This window comes from Dissoconium aciculare, assembly GCF_010015565.1.
Source record: "Dissoconium aciculare CBS 342.82 unplaced genomic scaffold K489scaffold_7, whole genome shotgun sequence".
Taxonomy (NCBI): domain Eukaryota; kingdom Fungi; phylum Ascomycota; class Dothideomycetes; order Mycosphaerellales; family Dissoconiaceae; genus Dissoconium; species Dissoconium aciculare.
Window position 1 is genome coordinate 349485 of NW_022984957.1, and position 19118 is coordinate 368602.

The 19118-nt window shown below is 50.9% G+C and overlaps 12 protein-coding genes across 12 annotated transcripts; 7 read left to right on the forward strand and 5 right to left on the reverse strand.

Moving 5' to 3' along the window:
- Window positions 1-32: 32 nt before the first annotated feature.
- Window positions 33-973, reverse strand: K489DRAFT_389016 (uncharacterized protein; the record flags this gene model as incomplete). Its single annotated transcript, XM_033606465.1, has 3 exons — window positions 33-69; window positions 454-636; window positions 696-973. The coding sequence occupies 3 exons, from the start codon at window positions 971-973 to the stop codon at window positions 33-35; spliced, it is 498 nt and encodes a 165-aa protein (XP_033459057.1).
- Window positions 974-2082: 1109 nt separating this feature from the next.
- On the forward strand, window positions 2083-4033 carry K489DRAFT_380759 (oxidoreductase). Its single transcript, XM_033604949.1, has one exon. The coding sequence runs from the start codon at window positions 2122-2124 to the stop codon at window positions 4006-4008; it is 1887 nt and encodes a 628-aa protein (XP_033459058.1). The 5' UTR covers window positions 2083-2121; the 3' UTR covers window positions 4009-4033.
- Window positions 4034-4200: 167 nt separating this feature from the next.
- Window positions 4201-5151, forward strand: K489DRAFT_380760 (uncharacterized protein; the record flags this gene model as incomplete). Its single annotated transcript, XM_033604950.1, has 1 exon — window positions 4201-5151. One exon carries the CDS (start codon window positions 4204-4206, stop codon window positions 4957-4959), a length of 756 nt encoding a protein of 251 aa, XP_033459059.1. The 3' UTR covers window positions 4960-5151.
- A 183-nt stretch (window positions 5152-5334) lies between these two features.
- K489DRAFT_380761 (rotamase-domain-containing protein) lies at window positions 5335-6845 on the forward strand. Its single transcript, XM_033604951.1, has 4 exons — window positions 5335-5559; window positions 5631-6037; window positions 6152-6268; window positions 6353-6845. The coding sequence occupies exons 1-4, from the start codon at window positions 5557-5559 to the stop codon at window positions 6360-6362; spliced, it is 537 nt and encodes a 178-aa protein (XP_033459060.1). The 5' UTR covers window positions 5335-5556; the 3' UTR covers window positions 6363-6845.
- A 144-nt stretch (window positions 6846-6989) lies between these two features.
- Window positions 6990-8180, forward strand: K489DRAFT_380762 (NAD(P)-binding protein). Its single transcript, XM_033604952.1, has 2 exons — window positions 6990-7207; window positions 7279-8180. Exons 1-2 carry the CDS (start codon window positions 7089-7091, stop codon window positions 8045-8047), a joined length of 888 nt encoding a protein of 295 aa, XP_033459061.1. The 5' UTR covers window positions 6990-7088; the 3' UTR covers window positions 8048-8180.
- Window positions 8181-8222: 42 nt separating this feature from the next.
- Window positions 8223-9293, reverse strand: K489DRAFT_410390 (DUF1769-domain-containing protein; the record flags this gene model as incomplete). The annotated part of the gene is made up of 1 exon (XM_033607705.1): window positions 8223-9293. One exon carries the CDS (start codon window positions 9291-9293, stop codon window positions 8223-8225), a length of 1071 nt encoding a protein of 356 aa, XP_033459062.1.
- A 1118-nt stretch (window positions 9294-10411) lies between these two features.
- Window positions 10412-11044, reverse strand: K489DRAFT_410391 (uncharacterized protein; the record flags this gene model as incomplete). The annotated part of the gene is made up of 1 exon (XM_033607706.1): window positions 10412-11044. The coding sequence occupies one exon, from the start codon at window positions 11042-11044 to the stop codon at window positions 10412-10414; it is 633 nt and encodes a 210-aa protein (XP_033459063.1).
- A 558-nt stretch (window positions 11045-11602) lies between these two features.
- K489DRAFT_297983 (uncharacterized protein) lies at window positions 11603-13156 on the forward strand (the record flags this gene model as incomplete). Its single annotated transcript, XM_033600345.1, has 3 exons — window positions 11603-12012; window positions 12078-12306; window positions 12359-13156. Coding segments are annotated over 3 exons (1437 nt in total), but the record flags the coding sequence as incomplete, so codon positions are not given.
- A 545-nt stretch (window positions 13157-13701) lies between these two features.
- K489DRAFT_431911 (mitochondrial carrier) lies at window positions 13702-15397 on the forward strand. The gene is made up of 2 exons (XM_033608465.1): window positions 13702-13986; window positions 14043-15397. The coding sequence occupies exons 1-2, from the start codon at window positions 13954-13956 to the stop codon at window positions 15231-15233; spliced, it is 1224 nt and encodes a 407-aa protein (XP_033459065.1). The 5' UTR covers window positions 13702-13953; the 3' UTR covers window positions 15234-15397.
- Window positions 15288-17080, reverse strand: K489DRAFT_380766 (uncharacterized protein). Its single transcript, XM_033604953.1, has one exon. The coding sequence runs from the start codon at window positions 16972-16974 to the stop codon at window positions 15403-15405; it is 1572 nt and encodes a 523-aa protein (XP_033459066.1). The 5' UTR covers window positions 16975-17080; the 3' UTR covers window positions 15288-15402.
- A 251-nt stretch (window positions 17081-17331) lies between these two features.
- Window positions 17332-18210, forward strand: K489DRAFT_401828 (uncharacterized protein). Its single transcript, XM_033607035.1, has 2 exons — window positions 17332-17525; window positions 17585-18210. Exons 1-2 carry the CDS (start codon window positions 17390-17392, stop codon window positions 18037-18039), a joined length of 591 nt encoding a protein of 196 aa, XP_033459067.1. The 5' UTR covers window positions 17332-17389; the 3' UTR covers window positions 18040-18210.
- A 5-nt stretch (window positions 18211-18215) lies between these two features.
- Window positions 18216-19107, reverse strand: K489DRAFT_370918 (class I glutamine amidotransferase-like protein; the record flags this gene model as incomplete). Its single annotated transcript, XM_033603197.1, has 3 exons — window positions 18216-18668; window positions 18738-18997; window positions 19056-19107. The coding sequence occupies 3 exons, from the start codon at window positions 19105-19107 to the stop codon at window positions 18216-18218; spliced, it is 765 nt and encodes a 254-aa protein (XP_033459068.1).
- Window positions 19108-19118: the final 11 nt, after the last annotated feature.

The window sequence follows — 19118 nt, forward strand, 5'->3', positions numbered from 1 at the left end:
CGGATTCTTCTATTAGCAATTGTCGACATTCTTCACCCTTTCGACGTGTGAAGCTTTCTACCCGTGGACCTAATCGATCGCACGTCCAACTACAAGTTGATTCGGAAATTAGAAGTCATCAATATCATGGTCATGGAGTTGATAGTCAGATCACAGCAGCCACTAATAAGCATATTTGCAAAGCACGTGCTATTTCTTCTTCGTTGAGAACTGAAGAATGAGATACACCCACCCACACCCACAGCATTCTTAAGCGAGCATTATACTCGAGACTTCGGTTCTCCTGGATTGACGAGCGTTGTGCTCGAAGCTGTCGTCACTTCCGATGGCGCTTTGATTGCGCCGCGTATTTCAGAAGCTGCAGTAACAATGGCATCCCTGATTTCCACCATCGGACTCGGGACCTTCTTGACCTTGAATACTGGCTCCTATGCCATCTCAGACTTTCCCGACGAGCCGCCTGGTCGACGGAAGAAGATCAAGGTTGAGTAGGATGCCGTCATGAACCACAAGGCGACGTTCGCAAGGTCAACCCACACGGCGTGCTTCATCCGAATTTGGCCATATTGATCGGGCTGTGGCTGGTAAGCGATAAACATTTTGCCAAAGATACCAAAGGCGGTGATCCAAAGAATGCTAGTTCCGCGTTGTTAGCAAGGGTGAAGATGAATAATTTATACAATCGTCTCGCTTACAATAAGATCCAGTCCCAGGCGAAGAGGAAATGGCTGAGGACGCAAGTGAGCACACCATAGGCGATGCACGTCAGGGCAGACAATCCAGCAACGACCACAGCAAACACCCAGCGAGCATCCATATATTCGCCGTTCAGACGTGCATTATTAAGGTCGACGCCATACAATCCGGCGATGGTGATGGCGAGGGCGAATTGAATGAGGCGTAAGAATATCCTCAGACACGCGCCGGTCTTACCGTGCGCACCTGAAGGTTTGCCAACCTCAATCTTGACCATGATTTCGAATCTGAGGGCAGAGGTGTTCGAATTGGAATGGTGTAGGATTGCTAGAATTCGGCGTTGCCAGTTTCAAGTGATCATGTAGTTGCTGCCCAGAGCTGGTCGTCACGGCTCGTAGTTTCCGCGGAGTAGATTCGGTGTAAATGAGAGGAAATAAGGGTATCAATTGAACGTGGCAACGGCAATGACTTGAGAGAAAGTGATTGTGGGCCAGCCACAATGTAACGGCAAAGAAATGAATGAGCAAACAGAAGAAAATAGGAAACAAAGAGACGATGTGATCGCATGAGCTTCAGGCCTGAAGGGCATCGAGGTGCTTATATGTGGGCTCGAGCCATAGCTACATGCCCAGTGGTAAGCCATTCTTTCAAACGCGGACGCTTACGAGTCCATGGCCTGGCGCGCGCGAAACAATGGTGTTGAACGCGCGGACTTGCGCATCTCAGCATTGAGGGCGATCATTTCATATGGTCGCACGACTAAAATATGCTATTTGGTGTTGTACTGGAGATAATGCCATAGGACGGAAGCGCCCAATTTTGGCTGTGGAGCGCCGGCGGCTACAGAGCTTTTCCCCCAGGCTGTCTGAGAGCGCGTCCAGGCAGCACTCCGATTGGCTCTCGTGCCCCGACTGATGCACTTGTGTCGGTCTGATCATCGAGGCATGCAGCACAAGAACAATATTCTGAGCGAATGAATAGCATGTGCATGCTTCACTCGTAATTCTTCTAGGCATTCGGCTTCTTGTTTCATATCCTGTGTTTCAAACAACGGCTGAAACACACTGACGGTTTGGATGCCTCAGGATTTTAACTCGACGCTTGCTCATCAGCTGTTTTATTGTTGACCGCGTCGACAAACAGTGATGGACAAACAATGAGTGATAATTGTGATACCAGATCTCGTGACAGCCATGGCGACAATGGAGGAGATGGGGGGAGAGTATTGTTCCTTGACCGAATAGGACGGGCATTACACACAAATCTCTTTTTTACTTGATGATGACCTCGGGAGGCTAAATGCCCTGCATGTTGTGCGAACCCTAGCCCTGTGAAAATCCTCGAAATAAATTAATTCCATTGTTGAATGCTTGCGTAAGAAGTATAGTCTAATGTGCATTGTCCTTCAACATTCAGAGAACAAAAATGAAGCGCAAGAACGAAGACGTGAGCGGAGATGCCGATTCGGGTCGATCTTCGAACAAGAGGCCAGCCACCGAGGCAAAGCCGGTGCAAGATCATTTCCGTAAAGGTCTTTTCGAAGCAGAAAGCATTTCGAAATGTGCCCAAAACTACGCAACATCAGAGCCCTACAAACATGCTGTCATCACCGAACTAATTGATGATGACCTGCTCCGAGCAGTGAGAAATGAGATCAAGGAAAACATACACTTCACTCCCAAAGAGACCGATATTTACAAGATCCACCAGTCGGGCGACTTGGCCAACCTCAATGGCCTGCCTGCATCCGCATTGGAGCGATTGCCATCACTTTTGAAGCTGAGAGATGCAATGTACAGTCTGGACTTCCGAAAATGGATCTCTTCCGTTTCTGGAGCCGGTCTGCTGTCAGGAGAAAAGACCGATATGGCTGTGAATGTATATGTACCCGGATGCCATCTACTTTGCCATGATGATGTAATCGGAAGCCGAAGAGTCAGCTATATCTTGTACCTGAATGATCCAGATAAGCCCTGGCAGGCCGAGTGGGGCGGAGCTTTGAGATTGTTCTCGACCGATGAGGTGGCCGACAAGAGTGGCAAGAAATTTAAGCTGCCTCAATCCAACTTCAGTAAGACCGTACCACCGGCTTGGAATCAGCTGTCTTTCTTTGCTGTACAGCCAGGCGAGAGCTTCCATGATGTCGAGGAGGTTTATCGGCGTCAGGTGGGTGAGAGTGAGGATGACGGAGGCCGTGTACGGATGGCCATCAGTGGTTGGTTCCATATTCCACAAAAGGGCGAGGACGGGTTTGAGCCGGGGCTTGAGGAAAAGTTAGCCGAGAGCAGCTCACTACAGCAACTTCAGGGCAAGGCTGACGAGTTTGACACTCCTCGAACTCAATGGCATGCTAGCAATGTCCCGAGCGAGGTCGAGGACGCGGATGAGGGACTGACAGAAGAAGACTGCCAGTTTCTGCTTCAATTCATGACTCCGAATTATCTAACGCCGGACACGGTGGAAGAGTTGAACGAGCTATTCAGCGACGAGTCAGTCTTGCAGCTGAGCAACTTCCTTGGTAGCAAGTTCGCGCCTCTGTTGCGAGAAGATCTCTTGTCAGACGCAGGGTCGAAATACGACTTTGAAACCTCGCGTCCACCTCACAAACACCATTACCAGTTCATACAAGCACCTTGGACATCGCAAGCGCAAGAAAATGATGTACCTTTCAGGCGAGTCTTGGAGGAGTTACTTCCGAGCCAGGCATTCGCCAAATGGTTAGCCTTGGTCACGGGCGTCAGGATCAAAGCATGGACGGCCATGGCGAGGAGGTTCAGGAGAGGAGTCGACTATCAGCTCGCGCAAGAATACGAAGGCGAGGAGCCTCTACTCGAGTACACACTTTGCGTAACCCCGACTCGAGGCTGGGGCGGCGAGGAAGCGGAGGATGATGATAAGACTGCTGGCGATGGTGCAAGTAACGGTCAAACGAAACAAACCGAAATTGCGGAAGAGGACAACGTCGGAGGCTATGAGCTCTACATTGCCGGTGATGATCCCGACGATGGCTCCGACAACGGTGTTGTCGTTCCGTCAGGCAGTAAGTCTCAGACTGGTGCAGGTGATCGACGCTCCACAAAGCAGAAGAAAGCCGACCCTGCTGTGTATCAAGCGGCTGGCGATGACGAGGATGATGGCATTCTCTTCAGCAACGCGGCGAACTGGAATACATTGAGCATTGTTCTACGAGACCGAGGAACTTTGAAGTTTGTTAAGTATGTGTCCAAAGCAGCGCCAGGCGACCGTTATGACTTCACGGGAAGTTTGGAAGTTGAGTTTGAGGACGACGATGATGAAGAAGCCGATGAATAATTGTGTGGTTTTATAATATCAATACTAAAAGTTTTCTATTGATCAATCAGTGTAGCATCTTGCCATGTAGCAGTATACTTTGATAGTCTTGGTAAATGAGTTGAAGATTTTCTTGATGGCTCAACAAGTAGCGCCAAGCCACGAACGAAATCTCTACGTGCACAAGACAAATTCCACATTCCAAGCCATACAAAAATGCCGAGTTCTAATAATAAACCATCAAGTCGATCCTTTGGGATCAAGACCGATTCGTCGGGACGACAAATACATGTAGAGATCAGCGAAAAAGCCGGAGTACAAGCCGATAATCTATCCCTTGCGACATGGGGCTCTTCATTCATCCTTTCCAACATATTATATCGATTTACCGACCATCTCCATGAAAATAGTGTGGGCGATTTTCAAGATGCACATACGATCCCAATTCTAGAGCTAGGTGCCGGCACAGGCCTGGTCGGCCTTTCAGCATCTTTGATCTGGAAACGTCCCGTCATCCTGACCGACCTCGCACCCATCCTTCCCGGCCTCGCTCAAAATCTAGAGCTCAATGCCTCACAATTGGCAGCCGCCGGCGTCGAGCCGTCATATGGCACGCTCGACTGGACATCTCCAACACAACTCTCAATCGCACAACCAGGCGACGCGGATGACATAGTTTTGAAGTCCGCGAACTCGAAAGCTCAGGTCATCATGGCAGCGGATACGTGCTACTCGGACGAGCACCCAGAACTCATGGTGCAGACGATTCAGGCCTGGTTGGCAGCGGGACCGACGGCGAGAGTATTCATCACGTATGCGCAGCGAGTGGCGTATCTCGATGCGATTCGCGAATTGTGGGAGAGGTTGGAGACTGCGGGGTTGGAATGTTTTGATTACGGCTGTGAGGTTGGCGACGATCATTGGGACGAGAGCGCTCCGTTTGAATGGACGGTTTGGCGATGGAAAATGTAGAATCTCGCGGTGCAGATATCAGGTTTCATCATTTCGGCGGATGTGGACTATCAGACAGCGTACAGAATGTCTTTTTGGACCTGCATGTCATCTGTGTGGTCAATTGACTGAAACGTCTGCTCTCGGCCATCATCTCTATGCGAGGGCATTTACATTCACATCTGGCGAACATGGTTGCTATGCACACAGGCCTTTACAAAATCACGTTTACACCATGTGCCTGTAGGTATGCTTGCAGCACGCTGCCAGGGGAAATGTTCCTGGGTTGTGTCGAATAGACTTTGTGTACCCAGCAACCACGTGACAGTTGCAAGTGGGGCAACTTCATCATCGCCCGCGCATGTAATACATCTTGGCATTTGCTTCGTGGAATGACGGAGTTTGGGTCGACTCTTGGTTGCTATTTCAATGAACAAAACAATCTCTCGACAATCGTAATCCACAAGCAGTCCGCTACTTTGAGACAGATAGCACACACAGCAGCAAGGGCTATCGCACGTAACAATCTCCTGCGCGCCACACTTTGTTGGAAACCATCGAGCCTACCCCAGACCCAAACCAGCTCTCCACGTTCCCCACACACCCTGCGTCGACATCATGGTAAGCTATAGAGAGAAGATCATTCAGCAAAGGATACTGCTTTGGCCGATCGAAATTAACCGAATAAGCAGGCTACAGGTCTACCATCCGGCTGGGAAGTCCGCCATTCCAATAGCAAGAACCTGCCGTATTACTTCAATCCCAGCACTAAGGAGTCGCGGTGGGAGCCTCCGGCCGAAACCGACAGCGAAGCGTTGAAACATTACATGGGCCAATACCACACTGAAAATATGCGACCCGACGGTGCTGCAGCGCAACAGAGTCTCGAAGGCAAAATCCGATGTGCCCATCTTCTCGTGAAGCACAAGGACTCCCGGAGACCGTCGTCGTGGCGCGAGGCCAACATCACTCGTACCAAGAGCGAAGCCATGCAGATCATGCGTGGGTATGAATCGCGCATCAAGAGCGGCGAGACCAGCCTCGGTGATCTCGCCGTCACTGAAAGCGACTGTAGCTCAGCACGCAAGCGAGGAGACCTGTAAGCTACCCTTTTTCATGAACGTCTTACATTTCCTTATCGAATAGTTACAACCAAGCACACCTGCCCCAGGTTTAGCGTTTCGCGAGTCTTGTCGCTAATCTGAGATTACAGTGGATTCTTCGGACGAGGCGATATGCAGGCAGAATTCGAACAGGCTTCGTTTGCTCTCAAGCCTACTGAGATCTCGACCATTGTAGAGACTCAATCCGGTGTCCATCTGATCGAGAGGTACGCAGCTATGAGTCGGACGGATTATTAACTCAATCGCGCAACACGCTTTGCTCATTGACAATGCTGACTTTCAATTCATAGACTGGAATAGGAGCGTTCGAGCAAGGTCGAAGTGAGTTAAGCTGTACATCACATGCTCAACTTGTAAGGAAATTTGCTTCATCATACCCATAGAAGTATCATTACTCGTTCAAGGATCTCTCAAAGAAGCACCAATCTCACCTCTGCCATTGTATTGTGCTCTCACAGGATCAGATTTCCGCCAATCGGAATACAGCGCGGCCAATCAGGACAGCTGTCGTTTGACCTCACAAGAGCTATCGCTCCAGCAGCTATATTTTGAGGCCGTTGTGTCAAGTGCTTATGGGGTGCCAAAGGAGTTTTTCGATACGGTGACTGGTCAGTCTCTGCGGAATTCGCGGATGACACGATCGAGTCTTGCGATCAACAGCATCGCCATTTTCGTGGCCTTGTTAGGAGCTTGTGATGATATGACGAACTTAGCTCGTTCGTGTGCTCTTGGTAGTGATTGACTGATGATCAATGTAGTGACGTTTGTGATTTAAAGGAACTCACGGTGCAACACCAGAAAGGACTCTGGAGCATCCCAAGGTTGGGAGAATGTCTTATCAAAATCTCGGATCTACCCGAGACGGCCCAAAGTCCATGGTGATGTCAGCAATGACCACTTTCAGCACCAGCTTGGTCCCACAGCTCCCTCGTCATTGAAACGCGATCTGCAATTCAAACATTCCAAGGTTGAAAGCACAACGTCGTCACACATACTTAATTCGACTCCCGAGATTTTTTCGGCAAAATGTCGGGCACGACTGCGGCAGCAAAGAAGAAGTTGGTAGTGTGTGGAGGTAATGGCTTCCTCGGTAGCAGAATATGCAAAGCAGCCGTAGCGAGGGACTGGGACGTGGTGTCAATAAGGTAGGCCGACGAAGCTCTCATCGAAAGGATGACCACTACAAGTATTGTGCTAATTGCAATGGATTGATCAGTCGATCAGGAGAGCCTCACTGGCCATCCGTCTCAGCACACCAAATCGCACCGCAATGGTCCAACTCAGTCACCTGGCGGGCCGCGAACATCCTGCACCCGGAATCATACAAGGAGGACTTGAAAGGCGCACACGCCGTGGTACATTCTATGGGCATTCTATTGGAGGCGGATTACAAAGGCGTGTTATCGGGACGAGAATCACCCATCGCAGGCCTGAGGCGAGCCTTCTCCGCAACGAAGCAAGGTTCAAATCTCAACCCGCTGGAACGCAAGCCGGGACAGACCCTTCAAGCAGGAGAGCAGGACGGCCAGATCACATATGAGCTGATGAACCGCGACTCGGCCATCACGCTTGCCCGCGAGGCCAACGAAGCCGGTGCAAAGGCCTTTTGTTACATTTCTGCTGCGGCCGGCGCACCGATCCTGCCAGGACGATATATCTCCACGAAACGCGAGGCCGAGAGCACGATCGCTTCGGCGTATCCTCGCATGCGTAATGTCTTCATTCGACCAGGCTTCTTGTACGATTCGTCGCGGACATTCACAATGCCCCTTGCAGCTGTCACTTACGGTGGCTTCGTCGCCAATTCATTAACTGGGGGCAATTTGACTTGGTTGATGGGTGCCGGTGGTTCGAAGCCACTTAAGGCGGATCTCGTTGCGGAGGCTGTGGTCGAGGCGTTATCTAATGACTCCACCAAGGGACCGGTTGAGATCAAAGAGATCGAAGAACTCGCCACTCGTGCTTGGCGGAGAGGAATGCTGTGAGATAGCCATAGTGGATGGCATGTGTGATTGGTTGTCGTGAACCATGTGAATCGCAAAGTATCGCTGTATATCTGATGTATCATATCGCCCGTTTAAATGGTCAGATCAAAACTTGGCTCTCCGTGTCGCAGCGTTTGTATATCTTTATTTCGTTTTGAACGTAGTCTCGCACTTCTCATTCTACGTCGTCAAGGCCTGGGCTTGGATGAGATGTGGTCCGCTGAGCTTGCGGCTTGACTGCCACGCCCGAATTTTGTAAAGAACGGTTGGTTGTTTGGCCCGGCGGCAGTAGAACACTTGCGAGATCGCCACCCTGTACTCCCTCTTGCTCCTTATCTTCGGCAAGAGCGCGCTCGAGCTGCTCGCCCCACACGAGGAAGAAATTGACGTTGAAGTACACCTCATTTGTGGCTCGATTCTTGAAAACATATCGCAAGCAATGCGTCTTGCCCTCGACATATTTGATGACTTTCAGGCTGAACCCGGGCAATTTCAATAAGAAGTTTCCAAAGTCGATGTACGGATTGTAGAAATCGCCTTGGTAGCACCGGCCTTTTTCAAAAACGAATGCTTCTCGATGGGTTTGTGACAGGAAGTGCTTCCGTCGCTTTTCGTTGTTGGCCGGTAATCCAAGAGCCTCACGTTTCTCCTGACCAGAGCCGTCGGCTCCCTCGGTCAGCACGTTGTTCTCATCAGGAGCTGGAAAATCTTGTCCGGGCTCGTACACATCGCCGATGCGGAGGCCGAACCAACAACTCAGACTCGGCCCATACAACCATGGCTCATCGGCGTATGCATCACATGAAAGACCAGGATCAATAAATTCCTTCACGATGCGGAAGGCCGTGTTAAAGCCTGGCGGGATGCGATCGCGGATGGGATGATCGAAATCATTCCCCCAGACGGTGTCGACGCTCGGTAGGTCACGCTTGGGAACGAAACTGAAGGCAACGGAATAAAGGTCGTGCTTATGGATCGGGTCTTCAAAGTATGGCGAGGATGATGGGCTTGATGCGGGCAGACCACGGTAATCTTTCACTCGCACGGATATCTTGGCCGTAAGAAATTCGTTCTCGATGGTGGTGACTCTGTTGGTGTTGACACGGACGATTTGATGCGTTTTCTGATCGTAGGCTGGCCCTGCTGTAACGAGCAGTCTGTATTTCGCCGCTTCCTCCTCAGATGCTGTCTCGCCTGAGGAACCGATAAGTCCTCCTGATAGTCTATGGGTGATTGATGAGGCCATAATGCTATTGTCAACTTGGAATACTCCCTGCTTAATGATATGCTGGATGATGAAGATACTCAAGCTTTATATCAATTCAATATTAGCGATTATCCCGACCAAAATATGACGCGTTGACAGAGGCTTGTCGATGCTTAAATTTGGGGCTTGGTGCATGTGGGCGTCGGAGTGACGTCCACCACCGCGAGATTCCAGTGATTCATGGATCAACGTGGGATTAGGGTTTGGGTTAGCAACATATGGAGTTTTCACAACGATTCCAGTTCGTCTTTCGCAAGGCATCAGAATCACCAGTAAACGGCGTTGTTTTTATCTCAAATGATGATACCAATAGTGCTTTCAAGATCGTTTGGGGTCGTTGGGGGTCGTTCGACTCGATTACGTCGCGAACATTTCATCGTTGTGCGTCGATTCTCGTCAGCATTACCGTCAAGGTTGCTGCTGATGAAAGTCGCAGAATTCTGCCGACGATGTGAAAGTACAAAGTCTCTACATCGGTGAGTGGCTACTTGAGAACATCATCTATAATCTCCAATACTACGCTTCTAATCCTCATCTTCATAATCAATTTCTACCGCTATTATAAGAGCGGCTGCTAGGGACGGGATAGCCGTTACAAGGTACCGTTGCAGTGCATTCGGTATTCTTGTTGACGATTAAGCGTCACCCAGTCCTGTTCGACTGTCCCGTTCGGAGCCCTTGAGTTCGATCTTTGACTTGTCCAGGTACCGAGAGAAGGCTTTCTCACCCCGATGTTTCGCGATGCAGCATTTCAAGCAATCCGAGGACAATGGCACAGTAACAAATGCTTTAGGTCACTCTCGGGAGTTTCACCCCGCGCAAGCAATTCTTTCCGTCCGCGACAACGTTGATGGTGGGTGCTGAGCGGACACATCTAGATCCTGAGTCAATTTTGGCGAAGGTATCGAGATTGGATCGTATGCCGCATTCGATGACAATGATGGCACTGCGCTGGTTTGGTGCTGTTGCTGCATGTGATGGTCGAGCATGACTGCATATAGACCACGAGATAAACTTCGATGGCAGAACATCGATTCATGGCGAGCGCACGAACATCGCGCTCGCTCTTCTTGATTTGGAGCATAACCATTGCCCCATCATGCATCACTTTCCTCCCGTTTTCGTGAAGCTTCTTGTCGTCGTACGAGAATCTCACAATCTCGTAACTTTTCTTCCCAATCTGCCCATCGACCGCCCATCTTAAGCACACCGGACTCGTACCATTGCTCGACAAGTTGTGCACTTCGTGCTCGTAGAGCGGCAAATTCTCGGACCTGCTCGGCTTGTTTAGCTTCCACTTTCGCCAGCTGCGGCTGTGTCGCTACTAGCTGCACAAATGCTGTGGAATCCGGAATCGAACCAATGTCGTGAATGGTTTGCAGACCAGCCGACGTGGACTTAAGCAATTGTTCGTGCGCGAGTATCAACTGAGCGAGGGAGGCAGGCGCTAGCGTGGTAGGCACTGAATTTACAGCAGACGCGTGGAATAGATCCGGTACTTGCTGGTGCAGCAGGAGAATGTCGTAAATTGAATTTGAGCGATTGATCAATGATTCAAGTCCTCTCTCAAGGTTATGGAGTCGCGTGCTCACAGCGTTCCGCGAAGACGGTTTACTTTCAAGCTCCTCTGTAGGGTGTGATAAATCACCTTCAACGAGAAACTCCAATCTCCGCAGGCGCTCTTCTAACATCGTCAAAGTCTCTGCGGCTGTCTGCTGAACGGATGCCATATTTCGTTCGGGTTTGGCTACCGTATGACGAGTCCCATATCAGCTCGCTCGCGTCACGATTAGATGAGGTTTGTGAATGGCTGGAAGTACATATGTCAAACCTTCCAGGGCTCACATCCGAGGAGTCCATGCTCAGAAACACTGAGCCGCCAGGCGTTTCGGCGACCCGCGCTACGTAAGCCGCTTGAAATCTCACCAACCACAATCGCGGACGACCCTGATCTCCAAGCCTTGGAAAGTCGTCATCTTCTCCACCCAGTCCTTCCTCGAACTGGGATACTTCGTCACCAACATCTCTCTGGACATCTCCGCGGCAAAACGGACGTCGCAACTCTCGAGATCGCATCATCACCTTCTCGTCCAGGAGCGCGCTCGTCCAGAGAAAGCGGCAGCTCAATGCCGCGACACACTGCGACGCCATAGACTCGACCTTTTCAGCTCCTTATCATGGCCACGTACGCCGCGATCAACAGCAATGAGTACCTGGCTGCGGAATCCAGACCACCTTCGGCCGCTTCGCAGACGCGACGAACTCGACATGTGAAACCATCAGTATACTCGGGTTCGGCATCATGGGGCTCGTCCGTCATAAATTTGGTCAACACGATTGTTGGTGCTGGTGTACTGGCTATGCCACATGCGCTTTCGAACATGGGAGTGACGCTGGGCGTCGCTGTAATACTATGGTCTGGTCTGATGAGCGGGTTCGGGCTATACCTACAAACACAGTGCGCAAAGTATCTGGATCGCGGGTCATCGTCCTTCTTTGCGCTCAGCCAGCTCACATACCCGAACGCCGCAGTAATATTTGACGCCGCAATCGCGATCAAGTGCTTCGGTGTTGGTGTGTCATACCTTATCATTATCGGAGACCTCATGCCAGGGGTCGTTAGAGGTTTCTCATCAAACGTGGAGCATGGCAATGCACTATTTCTACTCGACAGGCATTTCTGGGTGACGGCTTTCATGTAAGCAGGCTCTACCTGCGCTGAGCAGACCTTCAAGCTCGTGGTATGCTGACGACCAACTCCAGGCTACTAATCATCCCCTTATCTTTCCTCCGCAAGCTGGATAGCTTGAAATACACGTCAGTGGTCGCACTGGTCTCGATCGCTTATTTGGTCGTGTTGGTTGTCTATCATTATTCAACCGGAGATACAATCCCAGCAAGAGGCGAGATACATCTCATCAAATGGCAGGGCGCTATTGCGACGCTCTCCAGTTTTCCTGTCATCGTTTTTGCCTATACCTGCCATCAAAATGTAAGTCAAGCGGTCTACGAGCAGCGAATTGCACACACTGACATGGTCTCAGATGTTCTCAATCTTGAACGAAATGCACAAGCCTTCTCCAACTCGCACAGCCACGGTGGTGGTCGCTTCTATCGGCACGGCTGCATCGATATACATACTGGTTGCGATCACTGGATACCTGTCATTCGGCACCAATGTTGTTGGTAACATCATCTCTCAATACACGCCTAGTATTGCATCAACAGTCGGCCGGGCCGCCATTGTGGTTCTGGTCATGTTCAGCTATCCTCTACAGGTGCACCCGTGTCGTGCATCACTCGATGCTGTCTCGAAGTGGCGATGGCGATCAGCCGGGAAACATTCGGACGAATCGGCCGTTTCAAGCACGCGTGGATCGCCAACGCGACATTCGCTAATTGTGCCCGCGAAGGTCGCAGTCCACAGACCCAAAGAGGAGATGAGCGAGCTCCGGTTCGCCGTCATCACCACTGTCATTATCATTCTTTCTTACATCGTCGCCATGACCATTAATAGCCTGGACAAAGTCCTGGCGTACGTGGGTGCTACTGGAAGCACCTCCATCTCTTTCATACTTCCAGGTCTGTTCTACTACAAAATCAGCTCGCCAAATTCCCCGCACCATCAACGCCTCCTCAAGGACGAGGACGATGAAGAATACGATGGTTCATCGGGATCCGACGATGATCTCTCTCCCGACGAGTTGAGACACCGTTCGTGGGCCGAAGCTCTCAGGCAGCGCTTGAAAGGCAAGCAATGGAAGCGAGATTGGACCAGGAAGCTGAGTCTGGCACTCGCTATCTACGGTTTTGTTGTGCTTGTGGTTTGTCTATGCGTGAATTTGGTAGCGCATACCTCGGGACATTAGCGATTTGGCGCAAGTGGATTTGTTTCTTTCATCTGTATTCAAGATAGATAATGACTATATGCATATTTCATTCGCGAGATCTAGTGATGATCGGCATTATAGTTTGATCCAAAATTGGCATCTTATCTAACTCTTGAACCCGGTACAGTGCCGAACCAAAATAAATTCCGAGGTTCACAAACCAACTCGATATCACAGCTTACGATCAAAACTCTTTATTCACGATTCATTGCAAAATATCACACGGACACTGTTCCACCTCATTCGATTGGGAGATTAAGAACCTCACTTTGTTCTGATAAGAAAATGTCATGAGGCGTAGTCTTCATGAACGGAGAAGCCAGAACTCGAACCCACGAGTACCGTTTCTCATGTGTATGAAAGGCGTTACCGTTTTGGGAGTAGTCAATCGAACAGCCGGCACCCGATCAACGCCGATGACAGCATAATCGCGTGAGAGCTGAGATGCCTAGGTACACAGTACTTGGTGGCTGGACTGTATGCGCAAAATCGATTCTTTCAACGTTGATTACACTTCTCTCAATACTGTATCCTCGGATATACTCGTCGCCATTTCTCCCGGAGGTGCAAACTCGCCAGCTTATTTGATTTTCACCCGGCGCTTCGCGAAGACCTGCGACTGGCGAGTAAATCAGAGTCTCAAGCCACGGGAATCGCGGCGATAGCGTCTCGTGACCATCTGGCACTGTAGTTTTCGCGACGAACACAAGCATTACCGGCATCGCTGCCGCAGGCAAAGCGACCCAGACATGTCTGATGATGAGATCGAGCTCAGTCAGCTCGTACGTATTCGTTCGTGGGGAGTTTGATCGTGTGCGACCGCTAATGACCACCGAAGGACGTTTTCGAGCTTTACCACCTGATTGAGGAGAATGAAGCGAGACCTTCAAGTCGCGATGGAGGACCTGTGCTTCCTGCTGTCGGACATGCTGTCGCAGGTGCCATAGCCTCGGCATTGGCCAAAACCTTGGTATATCCTGTCGAAATCGTCATCACGCGAATGCAAGTTCAGAAGCAATTCAAATCCAAGAATGAAGCTCCTTCAGCAGCCGCCGACGCCGACGCCGAGTACAAATCGATTGCAGATGCCATTCAGAAGATCTATCGCACCGAGGGCGGCATGGGATCTTTTTACACTGGACTTGGATCAGACGTCACAAAGGGCATTATCGACTCGTTCCTCTTCTTCCTAGCATATCAAGCCATTCGCACGTACTTGAGAGCTCGTCGGAATGCCAAAAACTTGCCAGTATTCCAGGAGCTTGCTGTCGGAGTAATTTCCGGTTGTATCAGCAAGTCAATCACATCTCCCATACAGAATATCGTAACGCGACAACAAACGGCAGCGCTCATCGCAGCCCGGCATCCGGAGTCGAAGGGCTCGTCATCACGAAAGGCTCCAAGTGTCCGCGAAATCGCACAGCAGATCAAGGCCGAGAAGGGCATTGCCGGCTTCTGGGCCGGTTACAGTGCCTCCATTATCCTGACACTAAACCCAGCCATTACCTTCGCTGCGGAGAACTTCCTAAAACGCTTGATTCCCCGCGAGAGGAGGAGGGATCCTCCACCAGCCATCACCTTCCTAATAGCAGCACTCTCAAAGGTCATCGCAACGACCCTTACTTACCCCGTTATGCTGGCAAAAGCCCGCGCTCAGACTTCTGGGAAAGAAGATCACGACAAACAACGAAAGAATCCCGTCCTGAAAGTCTTCGAGGGTCAACTCAAAATATTCCGATCGCTACATCGAATTTATTCGCAAGAAGGCATCGCTGGCTTGTACTCCGGAATCGAAGGCGAGGTGATGAAGGGCTTTATTCAACATGGGTTGACCATGATGGCGAAGGACAGGGTCCACGGCGGAGTGATTATCTTCTACTACACCGTGCTCCGACTCACGAAACAGTGGCCTGCTAAAGCGCATCAGATCCAAGAAAATATTGTAGAGGGCGCGGAAAATGTTGGTTCGGCTGCTGCGCATGGCGTCGGTGAAATAGTCAAGACTGTGGCCAAGAGCAACGAGTCGTGATCATCCCGTCTTCTGATGCTCCTATTTTGCGCGAACAGATTGGATTATGCATTCTAGCCAATCGGTCTTTTGTCATTTGAGCGTTCATCTATCATGTACATACATACAATCACGGCCGCATCTTCGCAACAAAGGTTGCGATCAATATTTCATTGATTTGTTCTATCTATCAAATGAGTCTCTTCGTCCAGCCGTGGTCGATCTCTACAGGTTTGCAAGCATGCATACGTCTGCACGCATTGATGCGCGCGCCAGCTGCGACACAGGGCGCTTCTTCGAGGATCCAAACTTCTGCCTGTTTTCTCGCAGTGCTGTGAACATCGTCTTCGCCAATCGTCGCGCCGATCGTCTTTGCGGATTTGAGAAACGCATTTACTATTGACTTGTGGGTGGGACAAATTGTCTGCTTCGGGAGAGCATCCACACCAGTGGCACTCGGTGACCAGCCCTGAGCACAGTTCAGATATTCGAGGTTCTTCCAGTGGTCGACAAATATCATGCTGACAGTAGTCTTCGTCACTGAAGCACCGAAATTGTCCTCCGGCCTTGCTGTGTTCTCGCTTCCGAGCTCGCCAAGTTCGCCCAAGGCTGGCATCCAATCACCGCAACCTTCGAGGTCAAGCCACTTCAGACGAAGGAGGTTGCCGCTAAGTTGACGCAACAGCGAGGCTGGTTCCGAGTAGTCCCGATCGATGCCTGAATAAAGATGCGAGCCTCCTGCTGACATTTCAGGTAGGTGTGCACTAGTCACGGTAGTTGTGGCTAGATTAGGTGTCAGGGTGGGCCGGGCCCAGTAAGCCAGAGACAAGTGCGTCAGCTTGGGGACCTGCTTCGACAATGACAGTAAGTCTTTCCATAAGATGCTCGGAGGAGGGTGGGAGAGGCAGAGGTGCGTTAATTGGTCAAAATGCGAGACATTTGGAGAAGGCCCAAGAATAGGTACCATCGCGTCTTCGCTGTCCCACGAGTCGGCAATATGTTGCACGTTCGAAGAGGCTGCAGCATCTGATTTGGCAGCTTTCAATGTTTTTGTCAAGCGCGGCAATGTCAAGGCCCCATGCCCTACGAGCCCGCCAAGATCAAGGCATCGAACGGGTTCATCGCTTTTGGTGAGAGCTTCGAAAGTCACGATATCTATGGTAGGTCCGAAATAACCTAAATATGACAAGAGCCGTAGACGGAGCCTGATAGGAAGTTCAACGAGGGCTGGCAGGTCGTCTCGATCAAACAAATCCCAGTGCTGTGCAGCGGCCTTGAGAGCCAAGTGCAGCAAAGCTGGAAAGCCTTGGCTTGCTTTGGGTTCTAATCCTGTCAATGATTCAAATCTCAATAGAGCATCAGGGCGGCTGCGCTTTGCGAACACAGCTGGATTTGACCTTCGACGAGCACGTATAGACAGCAGAGTATTCAGCGATGATCGTCGGGACCAGCTCTCCGGCGCTGCTGGCCCCGGCACTCGAGGTCTTGTCGTAGAACGCGGGCCATTGACTCGTTGTGGCGGTTGGCCTACTGGCAGACCGATAAGATTTCCGACTGTTGGCGGCACTGAAATGTGATTGCTGGAAAGCTCAGCAAATTCTTGCTTCTTCAGGAAAGCGTCTCTTCCTTGTAGTTTGCGGGAGTCCTCTATACGTTGTTTGACCGAGCTACTATCACCAGCTTCGCTTTTGCCACCGGCAGGTTTGCTGCTCGATGAAGCCCCTTGGAATTGTTTGAGGTTGTAGGAACGCCTCTTGGGCATGAGTGAGATACCGTCGACGCGGTCGATGACCACAGAGCTAAACTGAGGGCTGAACTTGACTCGCGATCAGTCCCGACTATATGAATGTGGTGTTTCTAGAAGTCTGGTGATATGAGTCAACGGACATGCGGTTGATCGCCTCATTGACAAGGGTCGACAACCCTAATGTGGCGTGCGATTTAGACTGACTCCAGCTGTGATGTCACGCGAAACGAGTAATAAGAGCGGCTTGAGTAGCTCCAATTTCGGCTTTCGATTGTTCCGTGGAGTGGTGCTGGACATTGACCAAAGCGCCTCGAAAGCCGTTGCTGGATCGTATATTCGCGTACATGAATGTTCGAATCGCCGTTGTTTTTTGTAGAAACGAAAACATTCCATCGTGGTGTTATCGCTGTATAATCATCAATTTTCCGCCATGGCTTCCGCTATCGTGATTCGCACACCTACCTTCTCGAAGGTCAGGACATCAGCTGGCTTCGTAGCTCCCGACCTGCCGTTCCTTACTGAGAAATGGCACGTCACGCACTCGACTCTTCCCATGTGGAAGGATAGTACGGACTGCTACACACTTCTACTAAGCTGATCGCGATACTGACGGCGCATCTCGCAGAGCGCAACGTTGCCATCACTTACGAACCAATCGCCTCTTCGAATGCTGCCGACGCGCAGCGCATCAACGATCTGGTATCATACCAAGGTCTCGAGAGCACAAAAGTCAGCACCGTCAAGGGCGTCGACACGGCAGCTACCGCTGGCAGCTTGGGCGAATGGAACTGGAGAGGGTCCGGCTGGCTCAAGCCCATCACTAGCCACTGGGAGGTCATTGGCTGGGGAACAGAGGAGGCCACTGCGAACAAATGGGTCGTCACAATCTTTGCGAAGACCCTGTTCACACCAGCGGGGATTGACGTGTACTCGAAGGACCGAACAGGACTCTCTGCGGCGACTATCGCTGACATCAAGGCTGGTCTTGCGGGCACTGGAGATGAAGACGTGAAGCAAATGGCGGCGGAGCTGTTTGAGGTCGTTGTCAATGACGAGTCCAAGACGACGAAAGAGCAGTGATCGAAAGGCGAATATGAGATTTTGCCGGAAGTATACATCACGCTCGACTTGATGCTAGATGCATCACTATCACAATAAGCTAGATCTGAGATACCCAAACATTAATTGTACTGACGCGTTTCTGAAATATTATGGCGAGCCCACGAAGCTCCTGAGAGAAGTCGAAACCTCCTAGCTTATGCCTTTTGCAGTTGCTGGACCATTTTGACCGCGCTCTCAGCCAAAAGAGGCGCATCTCCCGGCCATCTGCCAGATATGTAATTCCAGTCCTGGTTCTCGACCAAAAACGGAGCAGCAGGGTTAGCCGAGCTTTTCCACTGCTTCGCCGGATCCCGAAGAGCGGCCTTCACAATCTCCTCGACATTGGCAGTGCCGGCGCCATAGGTCTTGTAGTAGTCTCCCAAGAAAAGTCGGGTACTGTGGTATGCGGCGTTTTCAAAGACGCCTGGCAGCGCGGTAGTGTTGACCTCGTGGATCACGCTGTTGCCATCCGCACCTTTGGTGTGGGCCAGAGCTTGTACGCCATGGCATATCGCCGCCGTGGCTTTCTTGCCGGGTTTTTGGCAGGCAGGGAAGTACTCTGCGATGAGTGCCTGAGCTTTTGGCGAATCAAGGATTTGACGCACACCCTATAAAGAATCGTTAGAAGGCGGACGTGGCGCTCGTGATTTGGTACAATGGTTGATGGAAGTTCGTACCTTTTCGTGTCCTCCCGGAAGCATAAGCAGGTCATAGTCGAGCAACGAAATGCCCTCGCTCGTCCAGGCCTTGGGATTCTGCCATTCTGTGCTTTGCGTCATCTTCTTGTAAGCCTCGACAGCGGCCTTGGGGGCACCGAGCAGGGTGCCTGTGATGCCCTCGAGCATTTTGGCATCGCATTTAGGCACATTGCCATTCTCGGTGAAGAATGTCACTTGAAAGCCTGCTTCTACGAAAGCCTTGTATGGGACCGCAGTCTCTGTTTGAAATTTGTGAGTGTGTTTGTGTAGAACTGAGTGTGTTGGTCCATGACATACCGGTCGGATCATGGCCATAGTCGGCCAAGAGAAACACAACCTTTGAACCCATTGCAAAGAAGT